This window comes from Pseudorca crassidens, chromosome 15, assembly GCF_039906515.1.
Source record: "Pseudorca crassidens isolate mPseCra1 chromosome 15, mPseCra1.hap1, whole genome shotgun sequence".
In the NCBI taxonomy this organism is placed as follows: Eukaryota; Metazoa; Chordata; class Mammalia; order Artiodactyla; family Delphinidae; genus Pseudorca; species Pseudorca crassidens.
This window is the reverse complement of record NC_090310.1, coordinates 85,932,176-85,959,792: the sequence shown is the minus strand read 5'-3', so window position 1 is coordinate 85,959,792 and position 27,617 is coordinate 85,932,176. Positions and strand designations below refer to the sequence as shown.

Genomic DNA, 27,617 nt, shown 5'->3' with positions numbered 1-27,617 from the left:
AATGCAAATCAAAACTACAGTGAGATACCACCTCACACCCAGGAGAATGGCTACCGTAAGAAAAACAGAAAACAACTGTTGGGGAGAATGTGAAGCAATTGATACCCTTGTGTACCACTGATGAGAATGGACAATGGTACAGCCTCTGTGAAAAACAGTATGGCAGTTCCTCAAAAATTAAAAACAGAATTATCGTATGATCCAGCAATTCCACTTCTGGGTATGTACCCAAAAGAACTGAAAACAGGGTCTCAAAGAGTTATTTGTACACCCACACCCATAGCAGCATTATTCACAATAGTTAAAATGTGGAAACAACCCAGGGGTCCACTGATGGATGAATGGTTAAGCAAAATGTTCTCTATACGTGCAATGGAGTATTATTCAGCCTTAAAAAGGAAGGGAATTCTGCAACATGCTACAATATGGATGAACCTTAAGGATATTGTGCTACGTGAAATGTGCCCATCACAGAAAGACAAATTCTATGTGATTCCACTTATAGGAGGTACTTAGAGTAGTCAAAAGTCATAAAGACAGAAAATACAATGCCAATTTCTAGGGGCTGGCGGGAGGGGAATGGAGAGTTATTTTTTAATAGGTACAGAGCTTCAGTTTTACAAGATTAAAAGAGCTATGGGCATGGATGGTGGTGATGGCTGTACAGCAATGTGAAATCTTTAATACCACTGAAATGCACACTTAAAAACGGTTAAGGTGGTAAATTTTATGTTATGTGTATTTTACTGTAATAAAAAAAGAAAAAACTAATAAAGCTGCCATCATTTAAACATCAAGAGATTAAGCTAACAACCCAAATTATCTGGTTGGTCTTGAAAAAGAGGAAGATTCGGCATCACTGGGTCTGTGTCCCACGAGGTCACGATCATCTGGGGCATAGAGAGGGTCTTGCATCATGTCCCTTCCACCTCTCACTCAGCAGCTGGCTCCAATCCCCATCCGAGCAGTTCGCTCATTTCTGCCACGTGCTCGGACCGTCGCGGGCACGAGAGTTTGAGATTCTTCCTTAGAGCAATGCTTCTCAACCATTGAGAAGGACCATATTTTGCTTCTTTGAATTTCCAATTCACTGTGGAGTAATAATTTTATAAAATATGAAAAAATAAATTACAAAAGATGATTATGTGCTTGGGGGTCACAGTAATGCCACTGACTATAAAAATTCCCCAACACTTGCTCTCAGTTTCTGCTATTGTCTCATTGTGGGCAGCTAACCAAGAGCTCCAGACCAGCACAGGTCCACGCAGGTGCATGCTGAGTTAGAATAAGAATCACCTGGAGGGCCTGTTAAAATGCCCGTTGCTGGGCCTCACCCTTGTGGTTTCTGATTATGAGGCCTGGCGTGGGGACTGAGATTTGCATTTCTAGCAAGTTCCAAGGTGATGCTAAAGCTGCTGGTCCCTGGACCTTGCTTTGGGAACACCCATGTAGAGCCTGTATCTGATTCAGTGCTGTATTCCCATCCCTACAGTATGGTTGGTCCCTTTAAAAACCATGACCTGTCAAATATCAGAGAAATAGTTACTGACCTTTTCCAAAGCCTTTACACAGCATGAAAGAGAAGGCACGGAAACTCCCTTTCTCTGGCCCTTTGGTGGAGCTGCACCTTTTCTGTGTTTGCCTGTGGGTACAGGCCTTTCCTTCTGCGGGTCCCTCAGGAGGAACAATAGCTGTGCTTGGCATTCCGGCTTGGTTCCAATGGCTGCCTTCTTTTTTTTTTTTTTTTAAAGGGTTTTTTTTTTTTTTTATAAATTTACTTTGTTTATTTATTTTTGGCTGCGCTGGGCCTTTGTTGCTGCACGCGGGCGTTCACTAGTTGCGGTGAGCGGGGGCTACTCTTCATTGGGGTGCTCGGGCTTCTCACTGTGGTGGCTTCTCTTGTTGCGGAGCACGGGCTCTAGGTGCACGGGCTTCAGTAGTTGTGGTGAGCGGACTCAGTAGTTGTGGTGAGTGGACTCAGTAGTTGTGGTGAGTGGGCTTAGTTGCTCTGCAGCATGTGGGATCTTCCCAGACCAGGTCTCAAATCCGTGTGCCCTGCATTGGCAGGAGGATTCTTTTTTTTTTTTTGCAGTACGCGGGCCTCTCACTGTTGTGGCCTCTCCCATTGCGGAGCACAGGCTCCAGACACGCAGGCTCAGCGGCCATGGCTCAAGGGCCCAGCCGCTCCGTGGCATGTGGGATCTTCCCGGACCGGGGCACAAACCCGTGTCCCCTGCATCAGCAGGCAGACTCTCAACCACTGCGCCACCAGGGAAGCCCAGGAGGATTCTTAACCACTGTGCCACCAGGGAAGCCCCCGGATGGCTGCCTTCTGATTCCAACAGGTCTTGGGGAATTCCGGAAGGCTAGGTGTGCCCGCCCATTAAAATGGCATCAGGTGTGCACAGGTGAGGGAGGATGTAGACGACCACGTTGCCTGACTGGATTACCCACGTTTGAATCCTTTGGGCTCCAGGGTAATAAAGAAAGTCCTGTGCTTCTCTGCAAGGGCAGCCTGGTTTTAACAGTAAGCCACCAGCACCTGCAGGCAACTGAAGCTGGCTCTTTTCCAGGACGAAATGTCTTCCCTAAGGTGGACAGAGTTACGTGCAGCCTGACAAGGACAGGGCTCTTCCTGCTCAGTGAATACCCATTTAACACTGTAGTCTGGCCTCAGATCCCTGGGCCTTCGCCAGATTCGTGAACACTCCTAACGTCCTAAATTCACGATAGGAATTGTGTCTGCTGTGATACATTTGGATTTGTCTCTCTTGATGTAATGTGTTAATTTTAAAAATTGCATGTGTTTTCTTCTACAAGATACGAAGTGGCTTATGATCCGGCAGATTGGGTCAGTGTAGATGAGCTCTCAGGGGCAGTGCTCACCAGGAAGCAAGTTGACCGCGAATCCCCGCATGTGAATGAAAGCTTTTACATGATCATCGCTCGTACTTGTTGATGATGGTAAGGGTTGACCCAAAATTGTCAGGGGGGTGGGGATGTGTTTTCTTGCTTCTTGAGGGAAAATGACATGGTTGAATGTCTTCAGAACACTGGGAAAAATATAAAATAAACCTTTTTATCACTGTGAATCCATACTGGTGATTATTTTTGATGGTAATTCTTGAAACAGCAAACTAAGGGGCTCTGCCATGGAAAGAGGGGCAGCATTCGTTCAGAGATGATGAACCTGATTAGGGCGCTGCCACTGTCCCAGCATCTTTTTCATCTGCTCATGAGACAACCCTCTAGCTCTTTGTCAAAGCCAACTGCATATGATAAACATTAGCACAGTTTCCCTGTACTTGGACCAGCTTATAAGCTCATGTAAATGTGGCCGTACAGGACAAATTTGTTATAAACCAGGATGCGTGGTCTCATGAGCATGTTTTAACACTTTTCTCTATAATCCCCCAAGGCTGGATTTCTAAACCTACCAAAGCATAAAGCTGAATAAATAAAAAATTTCAAATAACTTTAGTGATTGTATTTAAGAAAAATCTGTAAAAACCCAGGTTCCCAGGGCTATGTGGTTGCATATCCCATTTGTATAATTAACAGTAGCATGTTGGTTAGGGAGATATCAAATCTGTGTTCCTAACTGGTGTTAGGTGAGGAGGGCTCCATGGTTCTGTTATGGATGGTTTCACGAATGGCACTTTTTTCAGTGGAATGGCTTTAAAAAATTAAGCTTTTATTTTGAGATAATTGTAGACTCACATGCGGTTTTTAGAAATAACGTAGTGGTGTCCTGAGTACCCGTTGCCCAGTGTCCCCCAGTGGTACCACCTTGCGAAACCCTAGTGCAGGATCACGACCAGGACTACAAGACGCAGCACCAGTCCAGGTGCAGACATTTTCATCACCACGTCACACCCATCCCCCCCTCCCTGCCCCCCAGCCTCCTGTCTTAACACTTTGCATGACTGATGGTTGTTTTTGGTTTTTTTAAAAGTAATTTATTTAATTTATTTATTTTTGGCTGTGTTGGGTCTTTGTTGCTGTGCACGGGCTTTCTCTAGTTCCGGCGAGCGGGGGCTAACTCTTCGTTGTGGTGCGCGGGCTTCTCATTGCGGTGGCTTCTCTTGTTGTGAAGCACGGGCTCTGGACACCCGGGCTTCAGGAGTTGTAGCACGAGGGCTCAGTAGTTGTGGCACGTGGGCTCTAGAGTGCAGGCTCAGTAGTTGTGGCGCATGGGCTTAGTTGCTCCACGGCATGCGGGATCTTCCCGGACCAGGGCTCAAACCCATGTCCCCTGCATTGGCAGGCAGATTCTCAACCACTGCACCACCAGGGAAGCCTATGACTGATGTTTTAATCTACTCGATGATTCTACATTCTACCTCTTTCTACAAATGATGTGAAAGGGCAAGTGGTTTTCTTTGTTTGTTTTAAAATTTTATTTATTTATTTATTTATTTATTTATTTTTGGCTGCTTTGGGTCTTCGTTTCTGTGCGTGGGCTTTCTCTAGTTGTGGCGAGCGGGGGCCACTCTTGATCGCGGTGCACAGGCCTCTCACTATCGCGGCCTCTCTTGTTGCGGAGCACAAGCTCCAGACGCGCAGGCTCAGTAGTTGTGGCTCACGGGCCTAGTTGCTCCGCGGCATGTGGGATCTTCCCAGACCAGGGCTCGAACCCATGTCCCCTGCATTGGCAGGCAGATTCTCAACCACTGTGCCACCAGGGAAGCCAAAGTGTTTGTTAACTTATCCTGCCCAGATATTCTGAATTTTCAAAAAAGCAGGAAAACAGATTGAGCCCCTGCAGTAAAGCTTATGACTTTGAGAGGGAAGCGGCCTCAGTGTTTCCATGGAGTGGTTCTTCTCCCAGAGGCTGAGCATGCTAATTTCCCAGGGTTCTGTGTGCATGGAGCAGCCTCGTTAGTTAATCAGCAACCCTCTTGGAATCCCCCCGCCACAGGTGTCCCGCCACAGACGGGGATGGGCCCATGCTGCTCTTCCTGTCAGACACCAACGACGACACGCCCACCCTCCACCCATGGTCTCGATACCTGGAGGTCTGGAGTCTGCAGGAGGCAGGCCCCGCCCCATCGAGGTGGAGGACTGGGCCCAGGAGCCCTACTCCCACCCGTTCACCTTCAGATTGGACAATACGTGGGCAAACACAGAAGACACGTGGAGACTGGCGGAAAATCATGGTGAGTATTCGCATTGGTCGGGGATAAAGGATGGAAAAAGACAGAAACCTGACTTCCACAGACTTAAGCAAAAGAGGAAAGTGTTAGCTATGTAACCGAGAAAGAGGCTAAGTGAGCCTGTCTCCCAGCAGAGCTGGGGGCCCCGAGGACTTCCTGGAGAAGGCAGCTCCAGACCTTGGCCCTGCCTTTCTCTGGGTCCTTTCATGTTAAGGCAGGCTCTCCTCTGGAGGTGGCAGGGTAGCAGCTGGGAGTCCCTGGGACTCATCCTGGCACCTAGCAAGAAGGTGTACCTCACTGCAAGGCTTGAGTTACCTGTCCTGCTCAGCATCGTGGGTGGGGAGGGCAGAAGTGCTGATTGGCTTGTTCTGAGCCCACATCTGGATCTGGCTGGGATCTGGGCTTAGCCTCTCTTGACCCACACGGGCTGGGAGTTCAGGAAGTGTGGGCTCCCCCAAAGGAAAATTGGGGTGCTTTTACCAGGAGGAACCACCGGCATCCAGTGTCAACATCCTACTTTGTGCTTCTATTAACTGGTCTCTAGGATGTAACCTGTTTTTTAGTTGAAACTGTGAGTCCATGTTTATATTTCCCAGACCCAGAGTGTGCTGTAAAGCATTGAAACGTACCCCAAAAGAGGTCTGGTCTTCCGGGAGGTGATCTCCAAGCCCTCGGAATATCCTGCCTGATAAAAGTGTCTCTGCTTACCTAGCGGAGGGGATCTTGTGTCTGTCAATAAGAACAATGTGATTTAGGGTGTGGCCTTTGGGTCATGTAAGCGTGTGGGTGTCAGTGAATCAGCCATTTGGGTGGCTAACCAGTTTTACAAGACCAAGTTCTGATAAAGACTGTGGACACAGGGCTCGGTGAGCTTCCCTGGTTGGCAACATTCCACGCATCTTGTCACTCATGGATGCCGGGAGGTGCCGTGGTCCCGACTCCATGGGCAGGAGAACTGGAAATTCTGCACTTGATACTTTTCTAAACTCTGCCCCATGTACTTCCTCCCTTGACTGGTTTGAATCCATATCCTTTCAGTGTAATAAACCCTAACCCTGCGTATACAGTTTTCAGCCAGTCCTGAGTCCTTCTAGAGAATTATCAACCTGAGGGTGGTCTTGGGAACCCCTGCACTTGCAGCTGGTGTCCGAGTGAGGGTCGCTCTGCCGACCTAACTTCATACAGAGCCTTGGCACATGGGAGGCACCTAGGAAGTACCCACCGAGCAGCTGAACAAATGCACAAGTCAGTGCAGCTAAGGTCCCTCTCCCTCTGCAGGTCGCTCAGTGGAACTTATGCTGAGAAGCCTCCGCGTGGCGACTACTTGGTGCCGCTTTTCATCGGAGACAAACAGGGACTTTCCCGGAAGCAGACTGTCCATGTGAAGGTCTGTTCCTGTCCTGGTGGATTCACATGTGCAGAGCCCTCCGTCGGGAGCCGGGCTCCTCCAGGGGGTCCTGGCCTCTCTCTGTGCAGCGTTCATAGCTCTGGCAGGTCAGCAGATACAGGAGCTACCCTGGGAATGCGGCTCCTCTCCCCAGCCAGGGGGATGAGACCTCGGGGGTGGGGAGCAGATGATGGCCGAGGTCAGCGTGATGCCCTTGAGAATAACCCCTGGGCTCGTCAGAGTCCCAGACTCGGATCAGAGGTTGCCACCCTGGTCAGAAATGCTGCCTGCCTGGCAAAGGCAGCTTCTACTTAGTACACAGCAACTTACAGCCATGGAACCTATAGATGCACACTGTCTAAGGGTGACTGTATGGTTTATAATAGCTGAGGGCAGCCATGAACACAAGCTCCCAGGGTTGGCAAAGGCTAACGAGGAAGCTCAGTTTTCAAGGAAATAATAAAATATTACTGCTCACATGGTATTAATCAGTTCAACAGATAGTCATCTGGCACCTCCTTGTGCCCCAAGCTGCGCTAAGTGCTGTGGCTACAAAGATGCTGAAGGTGCACTTGACCCCTGAGTTCATGGCTGAGTTACAAGTTAGCAGCACAGGATCCTGCTGGAACCTCTGATCTAGATGAGCTTGTGCACCTCGTTTGCGCCTTTCTCTCATCACAGCCGCTCTGCTTTTCCTGCTGAGATGCTATTTTGTGTCTGAAGCCAGAGGCAGGGCTGCTCTCTCCCATGTGAGGAAGGCATCCAGACCCTGATCATGTGGAACGATGGGAGTGGAGCTGCCCCGTCCAGGCAGTGAACTCAGTGCTTATGTTTCATGTCGATGCGAGTTAGGCACGGCCGTACTGTTCTCACTCACTGTTCTTTCTCATTTCACCATCTCACCATATTTGAGTAGCAAATGGGAAAGAAAGTCCTGTGAAAATTGTCCAACCCCACTAAACTGATTTATTATTTTAGGGCATTGGTTCTCAACTGGGGGTGATTTTGCCCCCCCATTGCCCCCTGCCCCCAGGGGACAGTGGGCAGTGTGGAGGCATTTTGGTGGTCACAACTCAATTGGGAGTGCAGTGGGGGGATGATGCTTTTGGCGTCTGGCGGGTAGGAGCCGGGGAGGCTGCATCCTACCGGACACAGGACAGTCCCCACAACAGAGAAGTCACTGGCCCGAGTGTCAGCAGTGCCAAGGCTGAGAAACCTTGTTTAGGAAAAATGACTTTTGCCAGGTGGAGTTTCTCTAAATGGAAAACATGCTATGCTCCCTAATTAAGTGAGCCCACGCTGGCTTCTTGGCCGTGGTGTGGGGTGAAGTAAGGCAGAACCCACTCACGCAGCGTCTCCAGCAGAGGTGGAGCAGAGAGCCCACTGGCCCTGCAGGGACAACCCTGGGCCTTTGTCACGGTGGGCGAGTCATTTCTGCGCATCCTCAGCTGTGAGCGAGGGAGGATGAAACCAGCCTCACAAGTTGGTTATGGGTCAAGGAAGACGAAGCCCATGACAGCACCTCACAAGCCTCCAACACAACGTGGAATCAGCCAGCAACTGCTGGGTTTTCACACCTGCCGCCTCTGATCCTGGCCCTGCCTTGGCTCCATCGCCCTCGTTAGCAGCTGGGCCGTGAGATACAAGCGCTGTGAGCGCTCCTGTCTGTCTTCACTTCACTCTGAACTAAGGCTGCTTGATCCAAAAGACGAGAGCCAAGAAATGTCCAAAGGGAACACTGTCTTTCACGCAGAAGATTCAGGTTGCCTCATCTGCTGTTGTCTGAGACCTCTACCCTCGGTTTTCTCCTGGAAGGAAGAGACTTAGTGAGGTGATTTTGGGAAAAGAGAGTCCAGTTAACTTTGGTCCCTGGCTCGGATAAATAGGGAGATATTCTAAAAGATGATTGGTGGTTGGAGAAGCTGATGGTTGACCAAGACTCCTAGGGTTCTTCCCACATTTTCTCTCCTCTGTTGGCACAAAGGAAGGGGAAGTAAGAGCTTTGGACCACATTGAGGAGGCACACACCTGTAAGTCCATGTCTGTGCAGGCCTGCGTTCAGCCCTGCCTGTCGTGGGGACAGGAAGGTAGAGGCATGGTCCGAACTAGCTAGATAGTTGGATTCCCAGAAGGAATGCCCCCTGCCCCCAGCTATGAGAATAGCAGCTACCTGTTTTGATTTGTTTGTGTAATTTTAAGAAGGAAACCATCCTGACGAACAACAGTGCTTTGTGGGACAGATAGAATCCCCTGCCTCAAGCAGTTCTACTCTGCTCTGATGCTCAACCATCCAGGAAAATGGAAAGAGCTCCTGACAGGGGCTGTGCTTAGCCTCCCGCTTGGTGGGTGGAGCTGAGGCTGCCCGGCTGGAAGGAGGCCAGTGGGGAGGGCGTCTCCCCAGGCACTGGCTGAGGGCACTGCCAAGGTGGGACAGCAGCTGGTGATGCCTCTTCTTGTTGGCCAGCTGCTTAGTGGTTGTCTTTTGGGGAAGGAGGAGCAGCTACAGAAGCAGAGTGTGTGGAAGGGAAGCTTGGTCATTGCAGGGCTAGGCCGGCAGGTTGGAGGGGGTCTGGTGGCACTGACCAAGGGCCAGCTGTCAGAGGGACATGAGCACCCAATCCGGGACAAGGGGCCTCTAGCTCATCTTGTCCCAGAAGATGTCCTTCCTCTCATCTGCTACTCACACCCCAGGACATAACCCCGCTCCTGCCACAGTATCTTAGGGCTATGAGAACGGGGACCCAACAAACCTGGGTTTCGGTTCCCAAACTGTGTCTTATCAATCTAACCAATCCTCGACTTTCACATATAAAGTGAGATCAATGATGTTCTTTTTCTCTCAAGCTTATTGGACAATTTAATCAGTAGCACAGGTAAATTAGTAATTACTGGCACATAGCGAACAGTGGCGGCTACTACTAGTGTTATTAACAGTAATTACCAATTATGTCTTTGTAGCCATTGGTAAATAAGGCTACCCCAAAGTGTCCACGCTTCTCCGTTACCCATCTCCGTTAGCCTGAATATACCAGCCTGCATTCACACACCGGGGACATTGTACACTCCTGGGAAGACTCCTTCATCCCAGATGCCATCACTGATTCCACCCACCTTGTCCTACTCTGCCGCCGAACACCCCCAATCAAGAGGTTCTGCAGGATAGCATAGGGGCCTGCCCTCTCTGTGGGGAAGCTGGTGAGCTCTTACAGAAGGAAATCCAGCACCCATCAGCTTCTGAGTCCCTCAGTGAATATTGGTTGAATGAGGAATGGATAAGGCTGCACACAGCACTGCCCAACCGCGGTGACCCCAAGAGCCTTCACTGTGAGTCTTCGAAGAGGATGAGAACAGGCTTTTAGATGCCGAGGCCCTAGTGAAACAAGGCTTTTGGTTTTGTTGGTTGGTTTTTGTTTTTACCATCACTTTACCTGAAACACTGAACAACAAGAAGCTCCACTTCCTAACCAGCAATTACAGAAGCATCCCCTCCCCAAGTATGTCCTCTTGCTTCATAGGACAGGTGTCTGGATGCTTCTGTGATGGCACAGAACAAGGCATCTGGGGGAGATGATACTCCTTGCTCTAAATGCTCCTCTGCATTTATTACCGCCATCTGTAATTTCAGCTCCTGTCATATTTCTTTCCCTGTGTCCCACAGGAAAGGTCATTCGTCAGGGATCAGATGTCAGCCCTGTCCGTCAACACAGCCGAGGCAGGTGCCACGTTGGGAGCTAAGGTAAGTGTGGCTCATTTGCTGCTTGGGTTGAAACAGAGGGGTGGCTTTGCTGATGGTCCCCCTGGTGGGGGACACCCTGGCTGCTCCCCCAGCCCCCAACCCAGGATGATCCCCTGCAGGCCTGATCCACACCTGCCTCCACCCCAGCCCCACCTGCAAAGGCCCTGCGATTCTGCTCAAGCTCACATGCCTTCGCCTCCCAGCTCAGGTGTCAGATGACCCGGGGCCCACATTCCAGTCCGTCCACTGCTACCATTACGACTTTTTGCCACATGCAGATGCCACTTGCACTAGTGTATTAAAAAACTTGTTTTTCTTTAAATGGACTTGCATACCAATGAAATACACTTCTTTAAATAGGAAATTTTATATTTCAACTGTAAATGAAAAACCAGTTTTGCTTGTATAAAGAGCAGGTAAGTGCTCATAGAAATAGAACCCAGTAATTCCAGGTAGAAAATGTGGAAGGAGAGAGAGAGCCAAGCCAGGCTGGCACCCGATGGAGACTTTCTCCTGTTGTCATTAGGAGTATGGAAGAGGAATTAGAAAGGGACTAATTTTCTTGCTGTGCAATTCAATGTCATTTAAAACCCTGTTCCCGAACTGGCTGAACCTTCCCTTCTCTAAGAGGACGATGATCCCACTTTGAAAAAGAGCGAGTTGACCCAGGGCTGCCATCATTTATTGGGCAGGTGCTTGGCTGGGGTGAGCAGGTCCAGGTCCAGAGGGCATCTGCCCACCAATCCACGCTCCCAGGGCAAGGGAGTGCAGAGACTCCTGGGGGGCTGGCGGGGGCCTCTCTTTCCTTAACTGGTCTGTAAGCTTCGGGAGGCCAGAGCATTGCTCCTGGTAAGCACACTAAGAGCTCTGATCCACTGAGCGTGCCCTGGGGTTTGCACTCTACGAGCATAATCCCACTGCATTTTCACCAGACCCATGCAGGAGGGGAGGACACCAAGGCCTGTGGCTTCTATTTCTTGGAGTGTCTCTGGGTCCCCTTTATGATGTCCTGCAAATAGCAAGTGCACCTGTGGTGGCTGGTTGAGTCGACAGCCATTCACATACTTGCCCTAAGTGAAGTTGTCACTTATGATTTATCAGGTAACCTGATATTTTAAAATCTGTGACAAGACATGAACTATCTTAAAGCTGTTGCTAAGGACCATTGCCTGCTTTATTGTCTTTGAAATTTTATTGCATGATTGAAGGGCTTATATTAAAATAATAGAAACCCAAAGCAAAAATTGTCCACACTCCTATCCCTAAATCTAAGCAACTTCATTTGTCTGTGTTACCCTCTAGATCTTGTCCGTGGGCATATTCAATTGTCAGGTGTCTGTAACGTCATCGGTAGAATGTTAGAATCGACGTCTTCAAGTCACATTGGGGCATGCAGTTCCATTTCACTATAGTCCCTTTTCCTTGCTTCTCTCCACCTTTCCTTTTCTACTCCCACTCCACCACCTCCCCCATCATAATGCCAGTTTTATTTGCATATGAGTATCTGAGCAGGGAAAGGTTGTGCCTTCGTTTTCAACTGGAGGGAGACGTGTAGTCTTTGGAGTTTCCCCTAGCGTTTTCCCCCAGGATTTAGGCGAAATGCTGCCATCTTCGCCAAGTGCATCAGACCAAGTCCACTTCGTGCTGGGGACTCTGGTGAGTTCCACAAGCTCACTCCCTCCTGCTGGGACTTCACTGATGACTGACAGCTGGTTCCCTTGAGAGGCGGCCCTTCTAGAAGATTCTGTGATATGGGTAGAACAAACACATAGTCAGTGAAAACCTTCTCATCTGTCTACCTAGTTATTGTGATCGTTGGTTGTTACTGAGTTGTTATTTGATAGTGCAGATCAAATACGACACTTCTCAGAACAGCCGCAGATAGATACATTTCCCTGTGTCCATCTTATAGAGATCATCTGTAAGATCAAGAGCAATGGCCTTGGCCCTGGGCAAATTCCAGCCCAGTGATTCCATACCTCCTGCCAAATGGAACCCCAACTCCCCTTTATACACTCCATGTACAAATTCTACAACTGTGGCTTTGCTTTTTAACATGACTTTGCAGACTCACAAGAAGTTGTAAAAATAGTTCAGAGAGGTTCTGTATACCTTTCACACAGCTCCCCCAAGAATAACACTGTATATAACCATAGTATGCTTTCAAAACCAGAAAACTGACTGTGGTACAACACTATTAGCACAGGTCTCAAACACAGACCTTATTTGGACTTCACTAGTATAACTAGCTATTATTTTAACAAAAAATTTACTTTTCTGACAAGAACTAAACGAGGTTCTCAAGGTCCAAAGAGCCACAGTTTTTATGATGGAAACTTCTAAAAAATAATTCAAGATCTCTATAATTCATTATCTTTTCTCAGGCTGAGTTTGCACCAAGATTACAAATGTGCTGTTCTTTTCTGCGCAGACATGGTGCCATGAATCCTTGAAAGGGCCTGTGTATGATAGGTGTGTCCCTCTGGTCCTGGAAGGGCCAGCTTCACATGCGTGGAACCCGGTCAGTCCCACAGGGCCCTGTGCTCAGAAAGGCCCTGTGCTTGGTTAATGCTCTACGGTCACCATCCTGAAATTCTGCGTATCTGGACAAGGGGCTCCCATTTTTATTTTGCACTGGGTGCTGCAAATTATGTAGCCGGTCCTGAGTCTTAGGGGTTGCGTACGTCTCATTCACAGACTTTGAGGCCATGCTCATGGCACAAAATGAGTCTTATAGGGATTTTGTGGACCCAAGATGGGGCTCAAAAATCTTATATTCTCATGCTCCATCCCCACAAAGCAACTATAAAACTCACCCATGGATTTCAGCTATGAACACCTACACGGCTATCGTTAGAATTATTATACCTTTAGCGCAGAAACAAAAGGCAATGTGATTACAAGAATTTCTGGCTGTGTGTTTGTATCCTTGGGTAATTTATATGAAACCAATGAAGACTTCATTCTTTTTACTTGAATTAATTAATTTTTCATTTTTTAAAAAATTTAAGGGTCGTGGCACGTTTTTTGATCCAAGAAGTGTGAAAAACAAATACCCTCCTCCTGTAAGTACAGATGAAGATGTTATCATGAAAAGAGTTACCTTACTGTCCTGATAGCCATGGGAAGCCCTGAAAATGGGAAACTGGGAAGGGAGGAGGTGAGAAAAAACATACCCACCCAATATCCAAATAGGCCAAAAGAAGTGAATGTGGGAAACAGATGAGAAGTAAATAAAGTACCTACATCTAGACTTGAAAGCATCAGAGTTTTTCAGTCCCTGGCAACTTTCCTTTGCTGCTGAGAAGCTAAGAACTTGGTGAAGGCCTGAATATTCTTTTGCTTTGATTCTTTACAGATTTGTAGAAGTTTTGAGCTAAGGGGGCCATTGAAGCCATCTAGTCCATCTTTTCCCTAAACCTTACTAGCAGCAGAATCCTTCCTTACAAATGAGATCCTACAAAGAATGCCATTATAAATAAAACAGAAAAGAGGTGTTTTTTATTAGTACCAATTTTGAAGTACATTAACGTTTATAACATATACATATTGCCAAAGCAACAAATAAAAATAGTGATTCGGTTGAAAACAACAACAAAAAAGAAGTTAGGCATTGTGGAGGCAGTTTGCGAAATTTTACCTTAGCACCTAATTCATTGCCTCACGTTGTTGAAATTAGTTCTTAAAGTATCAAGAAAACTTCAATTCATGCCAATAAGCAGTTTCAAATATTTTTTAGGGAGCTCAATTGATCATATCAGGTTCTCTTTGATTCAGCAAACAAGAGACAAAAAGCATCATTCAAGTTTCGTAAAAGCAAATTATAAAATTTTTGCTTTTATTAACATGTTGGGGGGACTCAGTGTAAAAGATGTAAACCCTTCTCCATTATATTAGAAAAATAACATTAAGTATTATTATTAAAATAATCTTCCCTGAAATGAAATTCAAATACTCTTGCCGAAGTATCTTTGAGAACTCACAGGTCCTGGGGACACAGCTGAAGCCAGGGTCTCAGTGCAGAGAGGCCGGGTGAAGGGAAATGGTGCTGTAGGCCAGAGTGGACACACACGGGGCAAAATGCAGCAAAATTCAGCATATGGTAGGCCCTAAAATTGGCTCAAGGCAAGTTTGGAGACTGGCGCAGCCTCTTCCACTGCCCGGGAAGGACCGTGGTGTCTGACCCGTGAGCACGTTGGAAGAAGGGCCTATGTCTCTGGGATCGTCCTCTTAGAGGCCCACGGGAGCTAGAGGGTGGCCAACTGAGGGCACAGCATCTCTGGGCAGCAGGTCCTCAGGGCTGTTTGTAGGGGTCACCCCTTGCTCTCTCTTTCGCTAAGTGTGTTTAGTTCAATTCACAATGGTGGGGTGTGCTGCGTTTATGTATATAGATAGATATGTGTACAGATAGGGGTGTGTGTGTGTGTGTGTATGTGTGTATCCTCATGGACATGTAAAATTATTCCAAGCTTTACAATTTTTTTACATACATCTTCTGGAGTGCACTAAGTACCCCTAAACCCAGGGGTTATCAGAAGTCACTTCAGCCATAAAGCCATCAGTGTTTTAGAAACACAGATTGTATCATGTCACTCTCCAGTTTAAACCTTCCCAGCGGCTGGCCATTGCCCTGTAATAATCTGCAGCCCTGAGGCCTAAGGCCGTGTGGTGGCCTCTGTCCTCCACCTGCAGGTCTGAGCTCCCGCCAGCCTCCAGGCCTCTGCTGGCCCTTCCTTCTCCCTGGCCGCTCTGCTCCTGTCTCCTGGTCCTGCTCCTGAGAGGTCCCCAGGCTCAGGCTGGGTGAGGTCTCTCTTGCACCTTCCACGGTCATCACTGTGTTTCTCTCACCCTGGGTGCTGGCCCCGTGCCTGCATGAGCCCAGGAGTGAGGCTGCCTCGCCTTACCCTGTGCGGGCCTGACTTACATGATGCAGTTGGGGAATCTGTGGGTTCCCAGGCAACCCCCACATGGTGCATGCTGCGTCCATCTCCTCACTGCTCTAGCCCACTCCTCAGCCGGTACCCCAAGACCCAGGTCCATGAGCACTTGCCCGGTGAATGAGTGGAGGGCGGCACACCCACTACCACACATGAGGTGCGGCTGACCCAGCAAGGACAGGAAGAGGAGAAATTAGAACCTGGGGAAGAGCCATGTGGTCGGGGGAGCAGGAAGTGGGATGAGGTTCCCTGTGGGAATCAGCTGTTTGCTAAATCTCGTTTGTGGAATGGTCCCAAAGCCCACTGGCCAGGCTTGCTCGGCTCACTTCTTCCCTAGAAGCCAAGGCGTTGAAGGGTCTATCAGTCAAAACTGGCAGGGCCTGCCCTCTCTCCCACCACACACATAGGTGACATCTGATCAAACTGCCCTTGGCCCGCTGTCCCTCAAGGAGAGCTCTGGCAGCCCTCCGCCCAGCGGTGGCCCCCTGTGTGCTGGCCAGAAGAGGCCATCACCTTGGGGGGAGCTGTGAGTCCTTGGTGGTGTTAGGACTCTGCTTCTTTGCTTTGTAGGTTTACCTGGATACTGTGGTGCCCAGAGGACCCCTGGAAGTGAGGGTACGAGTGATGGCAGGGATGCTGAGTCAGGTAGGAAGGCCTCTCCTTGGTGGTGAATGGGTTCTGCTTCCCCATCTGGCCCCACACTGACCTGGGGCCACTTCCTCCTAATCACTGTGTCAGTCAGCTTGGCTGCATAACAAAATACCACAGATAGGCAGCTTAAACAGCAGACTATTTTTCTCACAGTTCTGGAAGCTGGAGGTCTGAGATCAGGGCACCATCATGGTCAGGTTCTGGTGAGAGCTGTCCTCCTGGTTCACAGATGGTCACTGTCATGCTGTGTCCTTATGTGGCAGAGAGAGAGGGAGAGAGAGCAAGTTCTCGGGTGTCTCTTCTTATAAGTACTCTATTCCCGTCGTGAGGGCCCCACCCTCATGACCTCATGTAACCTTAATTACCACCCAAAGGCCACACCTCCAAATATCATCACATTGGGGGTTAGGGCTTCAACACAGGAGTTTGGGTGGACACAATTCAGCCCATAGCAAGTGCTTTCATGGGAATCCTCATTCCAGGGGCATTTCTGCAGATCAGCACAGCCTCAGACAACAGTGAATGGTCTCTTTCTGTGAAATTATGAAAGATGTGGGTTGACTGTGCTGGAGGGAATTATTGGACAATAACATTGTCTCTCCTGGAAGGTTCCTCAACACAGCCACCCTCTATTCTTGGGCAAATTAAACAGTGATTTGGGAGTTGGGGCAAACGCATGGGTAGTTTAAATGGAAGGGGCTGGAGCAGGTGCTGTGGAGAGACGCTCTCTGTGTGTGCCTGCCCCCAACCCACGCAGGGAGGGATGCACACAGAGGCTTCAGGTGCTGCTTCCGACCCTAAGGAGCCCCATACGTTGCAGGAAAGTTGGGGCTCAGACCTGTGAAATAATAAGTGCAAAGGAATAGATCAATGCTTGGTGGGCGTCGTCTGCCAAGAGTTACTTTACTTGGCAAAGTCGTGGATGATAATCACTGTGTACCAGGCCCTGTCCTAAGGAATCAAAAGGTATTAACTCAGTTCTTGCATCAGCCCACCAGGGCAGGTGCTATTATTTTCCTTATTATAAAATGAGGAAACTCAGGGACAAAGAAATTAGGTACCTCATTCAAGACCAGTCTGTAGAAACGTCTGCGACAGTGGGGACAAGGCCCTGCCCACCATGGCATTTACCTTCTCTCGCGGCTCCCCTGCAGCAGCTCAGTGGTGCTGACATCCCCAAGGGAGACCCTGATTACCCACCTCACGTCTACGCAGAGCAGGGCAAGTGTGAGCGAGTAGAGACCCGCAGTTCTCTCGCCTTCTCCGAACATGACCTGTGGCCCGACTTGCTGGACTCTTTGGGACCAAAGGCTGCTCCACTCGAAGAAATATATTCTGAGTCAGGTTTTCGTTTCTTAAAAACTGCATATTATGGTGAACTGGAATAACTCATGAAGGGGAAATCACTTTTCTAGAATGTTTCTTCCTTACTTCCTTTTTAAAAAAATTACCTTCTAGTTCTTGAATGAGGTTAAACTGAGTCTGGATTAAATGCTTGGACATTTGCAGACCAGACATCTTGAACCAAAGTGAAACAGCAGGTTATACTTTATAAAAATTCGATTTGTCAGGCAGATTTTCTAGAGAAACTTGAATTGTGTAATTCCTTGCTTCAGCTCGTGGAAGCAGCTCATGGCTGCTCATAGCCCAACTCTGAGGGTAAATAAAATATAATCCACTGATTACCCCCAGCTATTTGGGAAAAACTGGGGAAACAGATTTTTTAAGTGCTTATTTAAATTTCTATAATTACGATTCTGCTTCAGTTTAAGTGAAAAATAGGGAAATGTTTTCTAGAACATTTGTGATCAGTATTTTTAGTGATTTTTTAAAAAACATAAATATTAGTCCCATTGTACTTTTTGAGTAGATAAATAGATAATATATTTTATCATGAGAGAAATGATTATACTTAAAATTTATGAGCAGTACATACTAAAAAAACCAAACAGACATAATTTAACTTGCATGTATTATGTAAGTAAAATAACTTAGGAGACTTTGAGTGAATAGATTCTGATTAAATTTTATCTACACACAAAACCACAAACTTTAATTGATTTCTACATGTCCACCTATCACTAGTGTAAATTGTGGGGGAGGGGATAGTTTCCTTTAAATATCTAAAAAAATGTAAATAGTAGGACATGTGCCCTATATATACTCAGTTTTCTTGTCTGAGTAATAGATAAGAAACTGGTTAAGCAGAATTTTAAATGCTACCAGGACACTTTAATGAATATATTAGATATCTAAAAGCCTGTGGCAAATTCTACAAAGTTTATATAATTAATGAGCGTAGTCTTTTGTTAGTCCCCTCTTGAACCTGAGGGATAAATCAGGAGAAGCACATTTATGTCAAATGAGTGAAATGCTATATTAAACCTAAGTTTTAGCTGACGCAAGCTTAAAACTTTCCCTTTCTTTTTAAAGAAGCTGTGCAAATGCTTACTTTAAAGAGATCTCAAGAATTTGTACATAGTTATTTCATGTATCACCTACTGCTTTGAGTAACTGAAAAAGAAGAAAAACCATCTCCAAAGCATTGGAAAGTCTAAAGCTGACTCACAGTCGTGTAGAACAGCTATGCTAATGCTGGAATGATTCCGAGGAGAGTATAGGACATTTTCTGGGTAATTCAGGATAACAGTAATATCTTAGGATAGTATACTTTTTGAGTCTGAATGGTTGCTAAGGATCAGCATAGGTGGTCACTGGACCTTCCTGGATCTGAGGCAAGGGACAGAAAACTATGGCCATGGGGTAGATGTGGCCCACCGTCTGTTTTTGTGAATAAAGTTTTATTGGCACACATCTGTGCTCATATGTTGTTTAAGGGCCTCCATGACCCCTTTGTGCTGCCATAGCAGCGCTGAGTAGTCACGATGGAGACGTATGGCTCACAAAGCCCAACACATTTACTTCCTGGCCTTTTAAAGAAAAAAAGTATGCTGACCCCCTTGTCTAAGGCATTCTTTTTGGGAACCCCACATTGTAACAAACGTATTAAGATATATCCGTACTCTATGTTAAAAACAAATACATTGCCATACAGTTAAGGAAGGTTTTAGATAACTTTGCTTTGGGCTACGGGTAACTTGGCCCATTCACTAATGGTTATGAAATCTGGGCAGTTGTGCGTATTTGTGAATTCTTGCATTATGAGGCTCTCTCCAGCTAATTGTTCTCAAAAGTAATAAAATACTCATGAAAAATTCATGAATCCCAAATTTAACACTTAGCAAGAACAAAATGTTATCTTTTGTAGGTACTTAATTAGACATGTATTAATTTTGATTTTGCTGCTTTCTTTGTGTATTTTGAATCCTATATATAAGTTTTCGTAGGTCTCAAGCCTTTGGGATATATTGTGCAGTGGAGACACTGGCCCTGTTGGCATTTTATGAAGCATACCTGGCATGTAATACTTTGACTCTTCCCTTTAGACGCCAGACTATATTATATATTATCACCTGTCCCAACTGATGTCTGCAGGGAACATCCTTGGATGTTGGCCGGTTCTCCCCACAAGTTCATTTTCAAGTCTATCTACATGCTTAGAAAGGTTTCCATTAGAAACATCAGCACCAGGAGGTTTTGGAAAAAAATGTTAGCCTCCAGTGGAATTTATGTACACTCATGAACTAAACGAAGTCTTACTAATGGCAACGAAGAAGGCAATAAAACAGAAATAGTAAATATTTTCCTAGAAAATGTGATTTTATTAAGAACATTAGCCTCCAAATTACTTAGCAATCCAAAGATAGCTGCCATCTCATAAATTAAATATTTATTTTGCATTTCATCAATTTTGGGTTTCCATTTATATTAACGGTCTCATTGGCTTTATGGAGTTTTTCATCAGAGGAGTTTGTTTTGCTTACTTTTATGATTTACTAAACACAGAAGCTATCTTGGTTGTTAAAAACTTTCCCAAGTGAGGGACTTCCCTGGTGGCCCAGTGGTAAAGAATCTGCCTTCCAATGCAGGGGATGCAGGTTCGATCCCTGTTCGGGGAACTAAGATCCCACATGCCGCGGGGCAACTAAGCCCACGCACCACAACTAGAGAGAGAGAAGCCTGTGCACTGCAGTGGAGATCCTGCGTGCCGTGACTAAGACCCAACGCAGCCAAAAATAAATAAAATAAATAAGTATTAAAAAAAAAAACTTGCCCAAGTGAAACACTAACCCAGGAAATTTTATTTTATGTACTTGTAAAGTAGGCATAGCAACAGTCCCCTCAAAGATGGCATGTGGGCAGAAGACTGCAGACCTTGGGTAGTCATTGTCTCTCCTGAAATGTGTGTGTCAGAGGCCAAACAAATCTGCCATCAGGAAGAAGGAAGAGGAGAAAGAATGCTGGAGATATAAAAACAGGAAAGACTTGTCCTTTCATTTTTCCCAGCATGAGGACACTGGTGCTGGAATGGCTGCAGCAACTGCTAATTGTCTCAATATCTGTCACTTCTCCTTCCTCAATAAAAGAACCCTGAATTTTTGGCCATCGAGAATGGGAATGACACTTCCCACCCTCCCTTGCAGCCAGGTATGGCCATGTGACTACGTTCTGGCCAATGGAAGGCAACTTCCAGGAAGTGTCCTTGAAGCATGGAGATGTAGACTCATCTCTTCCCCCTCTTCTCTTCTACTGGCTGGAATGAAAATGTGATGGCTGGCATAGGAGCAGCCATCCTGGACATCGTTGTTAGAGCTGACGCATGGTACACCAACAGGATAGAAGGGGTGGAGGTCTCTGACACCAGAGAGCCCTACTGGACCCATCCCAGGACTCCCTTACTCTGGACTCAAACTGAAAGAGAATTAAATATGTCTTGTTCAAGCCCATGCTATTTTGGATTTTCTGTCACTCATGGCCAATTCTAATCTTAACTGATACAAAATATAGGACCAAGGTAAGCAAGCTGTAAGTAGGAGAGCTGAAACTTGGGGCGTTGGCTTATGGATGTGGTCGGGGGCAGAGACTCAGATAGTGGGGGCTGGAGGACAGGTGACCCATAAGGGCAGAAACAAAGCATTTGCTAACCTCTCCTCTGTTGTTTTTTGAAAAGCAGCCCTTGCTCTGAACAAGGATTGAGGAAGGAAATGGTAGGAGAAATTCATAATGTAGAAATGCATTAGCTGCTTCTCACTGCTTATAGCAAAGTCCCACAAAAGAGATGGACATGGGTGACTGCTGGCCAGGGCGGGTGTGGCATGAAAGGTAAGGCAGCTATGCTCATGGAGACCATCTCTGCCTGAAGCCCGCAATCTAAATTGACTGAGAACTGGGTAATTTGGAGCCTTGCAGGGTTGAAAAAAGCAACCGCTGCATCTCTCAGATGACATCAATCATTGGAAAGGTTCTGTGCAAAGCAGTGCACTTAGTGGAAAATAAAACTAGTGCCCCGTCCTACCAATTTGTAAGCCTTGTGGGAAGAGTCACTTTAAGGATGTTGCCTTCCTACCCAGGCCTGTTGCTTCAGGTGACTCAAGGTGGGCGGTGCCATTGTGCTGAGGGACGGGAGACGTTGGCCAAGCGAGCGTGGAGGCCAACAAGGACAGGCCAGACGCTCCAGGGTTATAAACTATGTCTCAACAGAGAGAACTGTCTGGAAACAAATAGATCAGAAATCTTTACGTTTCTGAAAAAATGCTTTGCCAAAGAAGCCACAGCATGGTCTGAAAAAGCCTGTGATTGTTCAACCCCAAAGCAATCCCTGAAAACAAGGAGCAAGCTGTGAAAACCATGCAGGTCCCAGGAAGGGCATCCCCTCCGGTACCCACGCCGGTCAGCTGTGGCAGGGGAGACAACAGCAAGCACGCAGGTAGGGGCCGGGGGTGGCGACGGCTGCAGAGGTGTCTTCACTGTTCCTGCCTCCAGGATTCGCTCATGTGTATGGATCAATGATAATTGTGTTTATTAGTTTGCTTTTCTCCAAATGGGCATTTTTATTACAGGCGTCTTACTGTTCTTACTTACCTACCTTATGCTGGGTGTATTGGGAACCAGGAACTTATGATTTAGTTTGTAGGTTGTAAAACCATGAAGAACCTCGTCCATATCTGTTGGAGAGGACTGGGCTTTACCCTGGGATCTTGGATTGTGAGCCAGATGCAGTAATTGGGTGGGGCTTTGCACTTGATTCCCTTGGGGCGGGGGTGGGAGGGGTTCTGTGTGTAGAAGAAGGGCAAGCAGATATGTGGGCGGCCAAAGCATGGACGGCTGCGGAGACTGCTGTCCCCCAACCCCCATTGTCCCTTCTTTCCTTCTTCCCCAAGTTTGAGTGAGGGCTACGGCCTCCTCAAGTGAAAATGACATTTCCCAGCCCTCCTTGAACTAGATGTGACCAGGTGACCATGTTCTGGCCAATGGGACTCACATTGCAGAAGCAGAAGCATATGTGCAGGTGCTGAGATGGGTCCTTGAGGAGAACAGGATGCCTCTTTCCAGCCCTCTCCTCTCCCTGTAGGCTGGAACATGGCTGTAAAAGCAGGCTATCGGGAGACCTTGGGAACGGAGGCTTCCGACCATGGGATGATGTGTTAGAGCCTCATCCCTCACCCTGGAGACCATGAGAGCCTGAATCACCTCCCTTTTTACAAGAGAGAAATAGACACTGTCTCTATTTATAGGGGGTTCGTGTTCTGTCGTTCACAGCCAAACTTCGTACTAATTAACTCAGGTTACATAACCTAAAAAACAAACCAATAAATAGAAAAAACATTGACATAACAAAATATGTGCATTATGCTTCAGAGTGATTACCTGTGTAGTTAATTTTATTCATTGAACAGATTTTTTCCATTATGTTCAAATATTTGTACAATGAATGTTTCATTCTTCCCTGTGCTGCATGAAGGCTAATATAGTTCTAAGATTATTTTCCAAAACGGTTGTCACTACCCTGTGACAAGACTCTTTTAAATATCCTTTTTTCTGTCCACACGGTATCATTTTGAGCTTGGGTCTGATTTTTGGAAACTGCCGAAAGGCGTTCAGGGCCTCGCCGGGTAAGCAGGTGAGGGATCAGCCTGAGTGACAGCACTGTGGGCTGGGAATGGGGCTGAAGGTGGAGGATGGGGCCCACAACCCGTAAAACGTTTGAGCCCATGGGCATCGCTGTGCAGCTGGGCCAGGTGAGCTCAATCAATTTTATTCTTTAGTTCTTGCCTTGTGATGTTCAGAACCCCCTAGGATTCTGTGGCAGAATGAATTCACATGCCTGGAGAGGCGGTGTTACCAGGATGCTTGTGTCAACCAAGATGGTGCTGTGTCTGGCCATCAGGAGGATCCACACATAGATCTGAACCCATGAAGGAGGCCTTCACCAGGGAAAGGTCGGTGAGCATTTCCCGGGTTTGAGGAATGATATCGCCAGGGTCCACTGTTCAGGGTCTCCAGACCCTGCAGTTTCCATTTTAACTAATCATTTACATAACTAAGTGAGGGAAAAAAAGAATGATTTTATTGCTATTCTTGTTCACATCGTCCTAATGAACCACCTCCAACAGCTGGAATTCACTCTATGTTTTGCAGTGTCTGTGGGGAGAAGCCCAGTTTAATGAAGTCAGCAGCCGCTGAGAGCTCTAGGAGGCTGTGTTTTAAAGGCTCCTTCCACAGGCCAGGTGTCCCAGGGCGATTTTGCTCCCAGGGACCCTGGGTGATGTCTGGAGACACTTTGGTTGTTACGACTTGGGAGAGGGTGCTCCTGGCAAGGGGTGGGTAGAGCCAGGGATTCTGCTAAACGTCCCACAGGGCACAGGATGGTCCCCACAACAGAGAATGATCCAGTCCAGAGGGCCAACAGTGCCAAGGTTGAAAAACCCTGCCCTAGACGCACTGAGACCCGCTCTGAAATACCGTGTGGACGGCAAGAAGCTAATGACCTCTGTTTTAAAAGAACTGCCTCTCTGAGATGAGCTGAGAGACATGATATTAAGCAGTACAGTAAACTGTGTATCTCGAGGGCTCCCTCTGGGCCAGGGCTGCCACCCTCACACGACTTACCCTGGGTTGACACTGTTCTGTCATCAAAATGCTCTTAAGCCACTGCTTGTGGGGACTGAAAACAGAATAAAGATAATTAGACAGGAGTTGCTCGCCCCTGACCAAAATCAACCTAGAGTAGACAGAACTCATACGTTACATGCCTTCAACCCAGAAAAATGAACTCATTGTGCTAAACATTATGCTTAACAGGAAGTCTACATGGAATCTTCAGAGTTCTCAGAGCCCAGAGGCAGGCACAGGCCCACAATGGGACACGTGGTCTGAAGAAGGGTCCGGCTCCTGGCTGTGCAGGGCTCTGCCACCCCCTTGCTGGAGACTTCCCTGGTCTGGGCATCAGCATCTACCTGTAGGACTGAGGGTTCATTTTGGTGGATGGTTTTCCCACCTGAGTTCCCCAGAGTCTCAGCATTTTCAGGGACATCAGTGTGACCCAGGATCAACTATGGCAGAGGAACTTTGGTCTGTTGGTATTATAGGTATCTGTATGTCTGTCTTTCCACAAGCATCTCCTCACCCTTCTTCTGGGAAAGCACATATGGGAATTCCTACGCGCAGTTCCCTTTCTCTTCATCCCCTGCTCACATGCGCTCTAGGGGTGGATCATGAATGACCTAAGCTAGTTAGCGTAGCAACCATAATTGGCTCAGAGATGAGCATGTCAGCCAATCTGAGCCAATGAGGGTCAGGCCAAGTTCTACTCAAGTCTTTGGGTAGGGCTGGAACCTGAGTGGGTATAAGTGCAGGGGCAGTTGCAGCCACTTTGCAACCATGAGGGGAAGCTGCAGAGCTTTGGGGGCAGAGGGCACCGCATCAGGCAGTATGAAGGGGAGCTGAGACGAGAGAAGGACAGAGCCTGGCTCCTAATAACCTTGCTTTTGTCCTGCACCAAGTTGTGACTCCACAACTTCCCCTGGACAATTACCTGTACTGATAAGGTTACTTTTGTGCCTAATTCAGGTTTTTAGAAACCAGCCTGAGTAAGAAAATTTCCTCAAATGAAATGACTTGCTTCAAAAGTTTTAACTAGGAGTCAGACTTTCCCAGAGACCCCTCCTCGTGAGCTACTGCCCCTGCTTTGAGTGGCTTAAAGGGACAGTGTTGTTGAGTTGGGCCACAGCTGACAGGGGCTGCATCAGAATATTTATGAGGAAATGATGAAACCAAGACTAGCAGAGCCTGGGAAATGGAAACACCGGGCTTTGACCCAAATGCCCCCTTTCAAGAAAGTTCTTTATTGTCACTGAGGTTTGAGTCTCTATATTTGTGCATGTAATAGATTTCTCCTCCTTAGAAAGGTTTGGTTATGGATTCAGGCATCTGAAATTTAATACTTGAGAGTTAATTGAATTTAATTAATTATTTGTAAAAACTTCCTCATGTTCTTTAGATGAAAGGAAGGTAATATTCATGAAATTCTGTTTGTAATTGCCCATCTGTTGCATTTTGTGAGCAGCTTTGAGAGATATGCAAGGTTCTTTGGAAGAAAGTCTGAGGGAGAGCAGGAAGGGGACAGGTGAGAGGGCTGCATGATTCCTGCCCTCACTCTGGGTGTTCATCAGGGGCCGGGAGGTAAGCACTGTCTTTGTATTTTCACCTTCCAGATCTATCTTTTTGAAGATTTTATTTCCTACTTTGGAAGCATATTAACTTAATCTATCATGTGATTTGTAAATCGATACCCCCAACAGACAGCTGTCTGCTTCTCTTAGCATTTTTTTTTTTTTTTTTTTTTGCGGTATGCGGGCCTCTCACTGTTGTGGCCTCTCCCGCTGCGGAGCACAGGCTCTGGACGCGCAGGCTCTGCGGCCATGGCTCACGGGCCCAGCCGCTCCGCAGCATGTGGGATCTTCCCAGACCGGGACACGAACCCGTGTCTCCTGCATCGGCAGGTGGACTCTCAACCACTGCAACACCAGGGAAGCCCCTCCTAGCTTTTCATAACATTGGTGACATGGAGTGGAAGACTTGACTCATTCTATAAGTCAGTTTTTAATATGGAACAAACACTGAGTTGTTCCTCAAAAGCCGTACAGGCTAAGAACAATTTAAAAATAATTTAACAGTATTATAATTCAATAACTATAATTATTAAAATGCTACCATATAGGCCTGAGTGTTGGAATGAATGGGAGAAGTTGGCATGAGAAATTAACCCTGAAATTAATTTCTACGTTAGTCAGGGAAGTTAGTGCAAGCAGCTTGAACAGATAAATCCACAAATTCCATTCACCCAACAAAGGTTTATTTCTCATATAGGCAAAAGCCAGTAACTGTACAGTTTGGGCCTCCAAGTTTGCTGCGGCAGGGAAAAGATGAAGAAATCACAGTGGCTCTTAAATTCTATTGGCCAGAACTTAAGGGAGGCTGTGAGACGGAGTGGAACACATGGATGCTGAAAGCACAGTACCTCTCCACCACCGTGAGATGGATTTCTATTCTTGTGTTTGTTAGTCAGAAACTAAACTTGAGACTCTGATTGATTGATTGATTTAAACAACACAATCTAATTCAATCTTTTTTTTCGTTTTTTAAAATTTATTTATTTATTTTTGGCTGCGTTGGGTCTTCGTTGCTGCGCACGGGCTTTTCTCTAGTTGTGGCGAGCAGGGGCTGCTCTTTGTTGCAGTGGGCAGGCTTCTCATTGCGGTGGCTTCTCTTGTTGCAGAGGACGGGCTCTAGAGTGCACGGCTTCAGTAGCTGTGGCTCGCAGGCTCTAGGGCACAGGCTCAGTAGTTGTGGCGCACGGACTTAGTTGCCCCGTGGCATGTGGGATCTTCCCGGACCAGGGCTCGAACTCATGTCCCCTGCGTTGGCAGGTGTATTCTCAACCGCTGCGCCACCAGGGAAGCCCCTGATTTATTTTTTTGGCCACGCTGCACGGCTTATGGGATTTTTGTTCCCTGACCAGGGATCGAACCCGGGCCCTTGGCAGTGAGAGTGTGGAGTCCTAACCACGGGACTGCCAGGGAATTGCTGGCAGATTTAGATGGTGGAATTATGAAGAACTTGAATGTAGCCCTAACATATTTCCAACCCTGATGTCCCACAGAGGATGAAAACACTGTGTATGGAAGACATACTGTAGGTGTTTAGAACATCTGCTGTGGTTTGGGAAAAGGCCAGGACTTGAAATCAGCTCCATCATTCACCTCCTTTATGGTTGAGTTTATTCAACACTTTGAGCCTTTGTTGCTTTGTCTGTAAAGTGAGGAAGACAATGATCCCTCTCTTGTAGGTTTTTGAGAAATCATTGGTATCACCATCATCAACATTCTCATCACCATTACTACCACCAGCTTCACCATCACCATCATTATCACCACCATCACTGTCACCATCACTATCATCACCACCACCACCACCACCACCGTCTCCACCATCACCACTATCATCACCATCATCACCAACACCACCACCAAGATCATCATAATCACTTATTATTTAGACACCACATTCCCATGGAAGGGTCTCTAAATGCTAACTTCTAACTCCTATTGCCGTAGCTTCAGAGAGAACTCCACTTAAGTTTAAGCAGTGGTGCGTACAGTGTGAGGGTAATGGGAAAATGTGAGGTGAGCTGGGGACTTTGCATCTGTGGAAGCATCTACAGATTCTCAGTGGTCATTCAGCTTCTGAGCACTGTCCCTACGAAGAAATAGGCTAGTTCTGAAACAATCACACTGAGGGCTTGCATAAATACAGGTTCTAGATCTAACTTAGGAAGTCTGGCTACAGGT

At 47.0% G+C, this 27,617-nt stretch overlaps 1 protein-coding gene across 1 annotated transcript in view; it reads left to right on the top strand.

Moving 5' to 3' along the window:
- CDH26 (cadherin 26) overlaps positions 1-27,354 on the top strand; it is a 35,139-nt gene extending 7,785 nt beyond the window's left edge. The window contains 12 exon segments of the mRNA XM_067708530.1: positions 2,821-2,964; positions 4,922-5,019; positions 5,022-5,163; positions 6,435-6,578; positions 6,580-6,650; positions 7,225-7,263; positions 7,266-7,334; positions 7,577-7,662; positions 10,202-10,279; positions 15,787-15,861; positions 17,022-17,211; positions 27,125-27,354. Coding sequence (XP_067564631.1) covers positions 2,821-2,964; positions 4,922-5,019; positions 5,022-5,163; positions 6,435-6,578; positions 6,580-6,650; positions 7,225-7,263; positions 7,266-7,334; positions 7,577-7,662; positions 10,202-10,279; positions 15,787-15,861; positions 17,022-17,211; positions 27,125-27,354 — 1,366 coding nt within the window.
- The last annotated feature ends 263 nt before the right edge of the window (positions 27,355-27,617 follow it).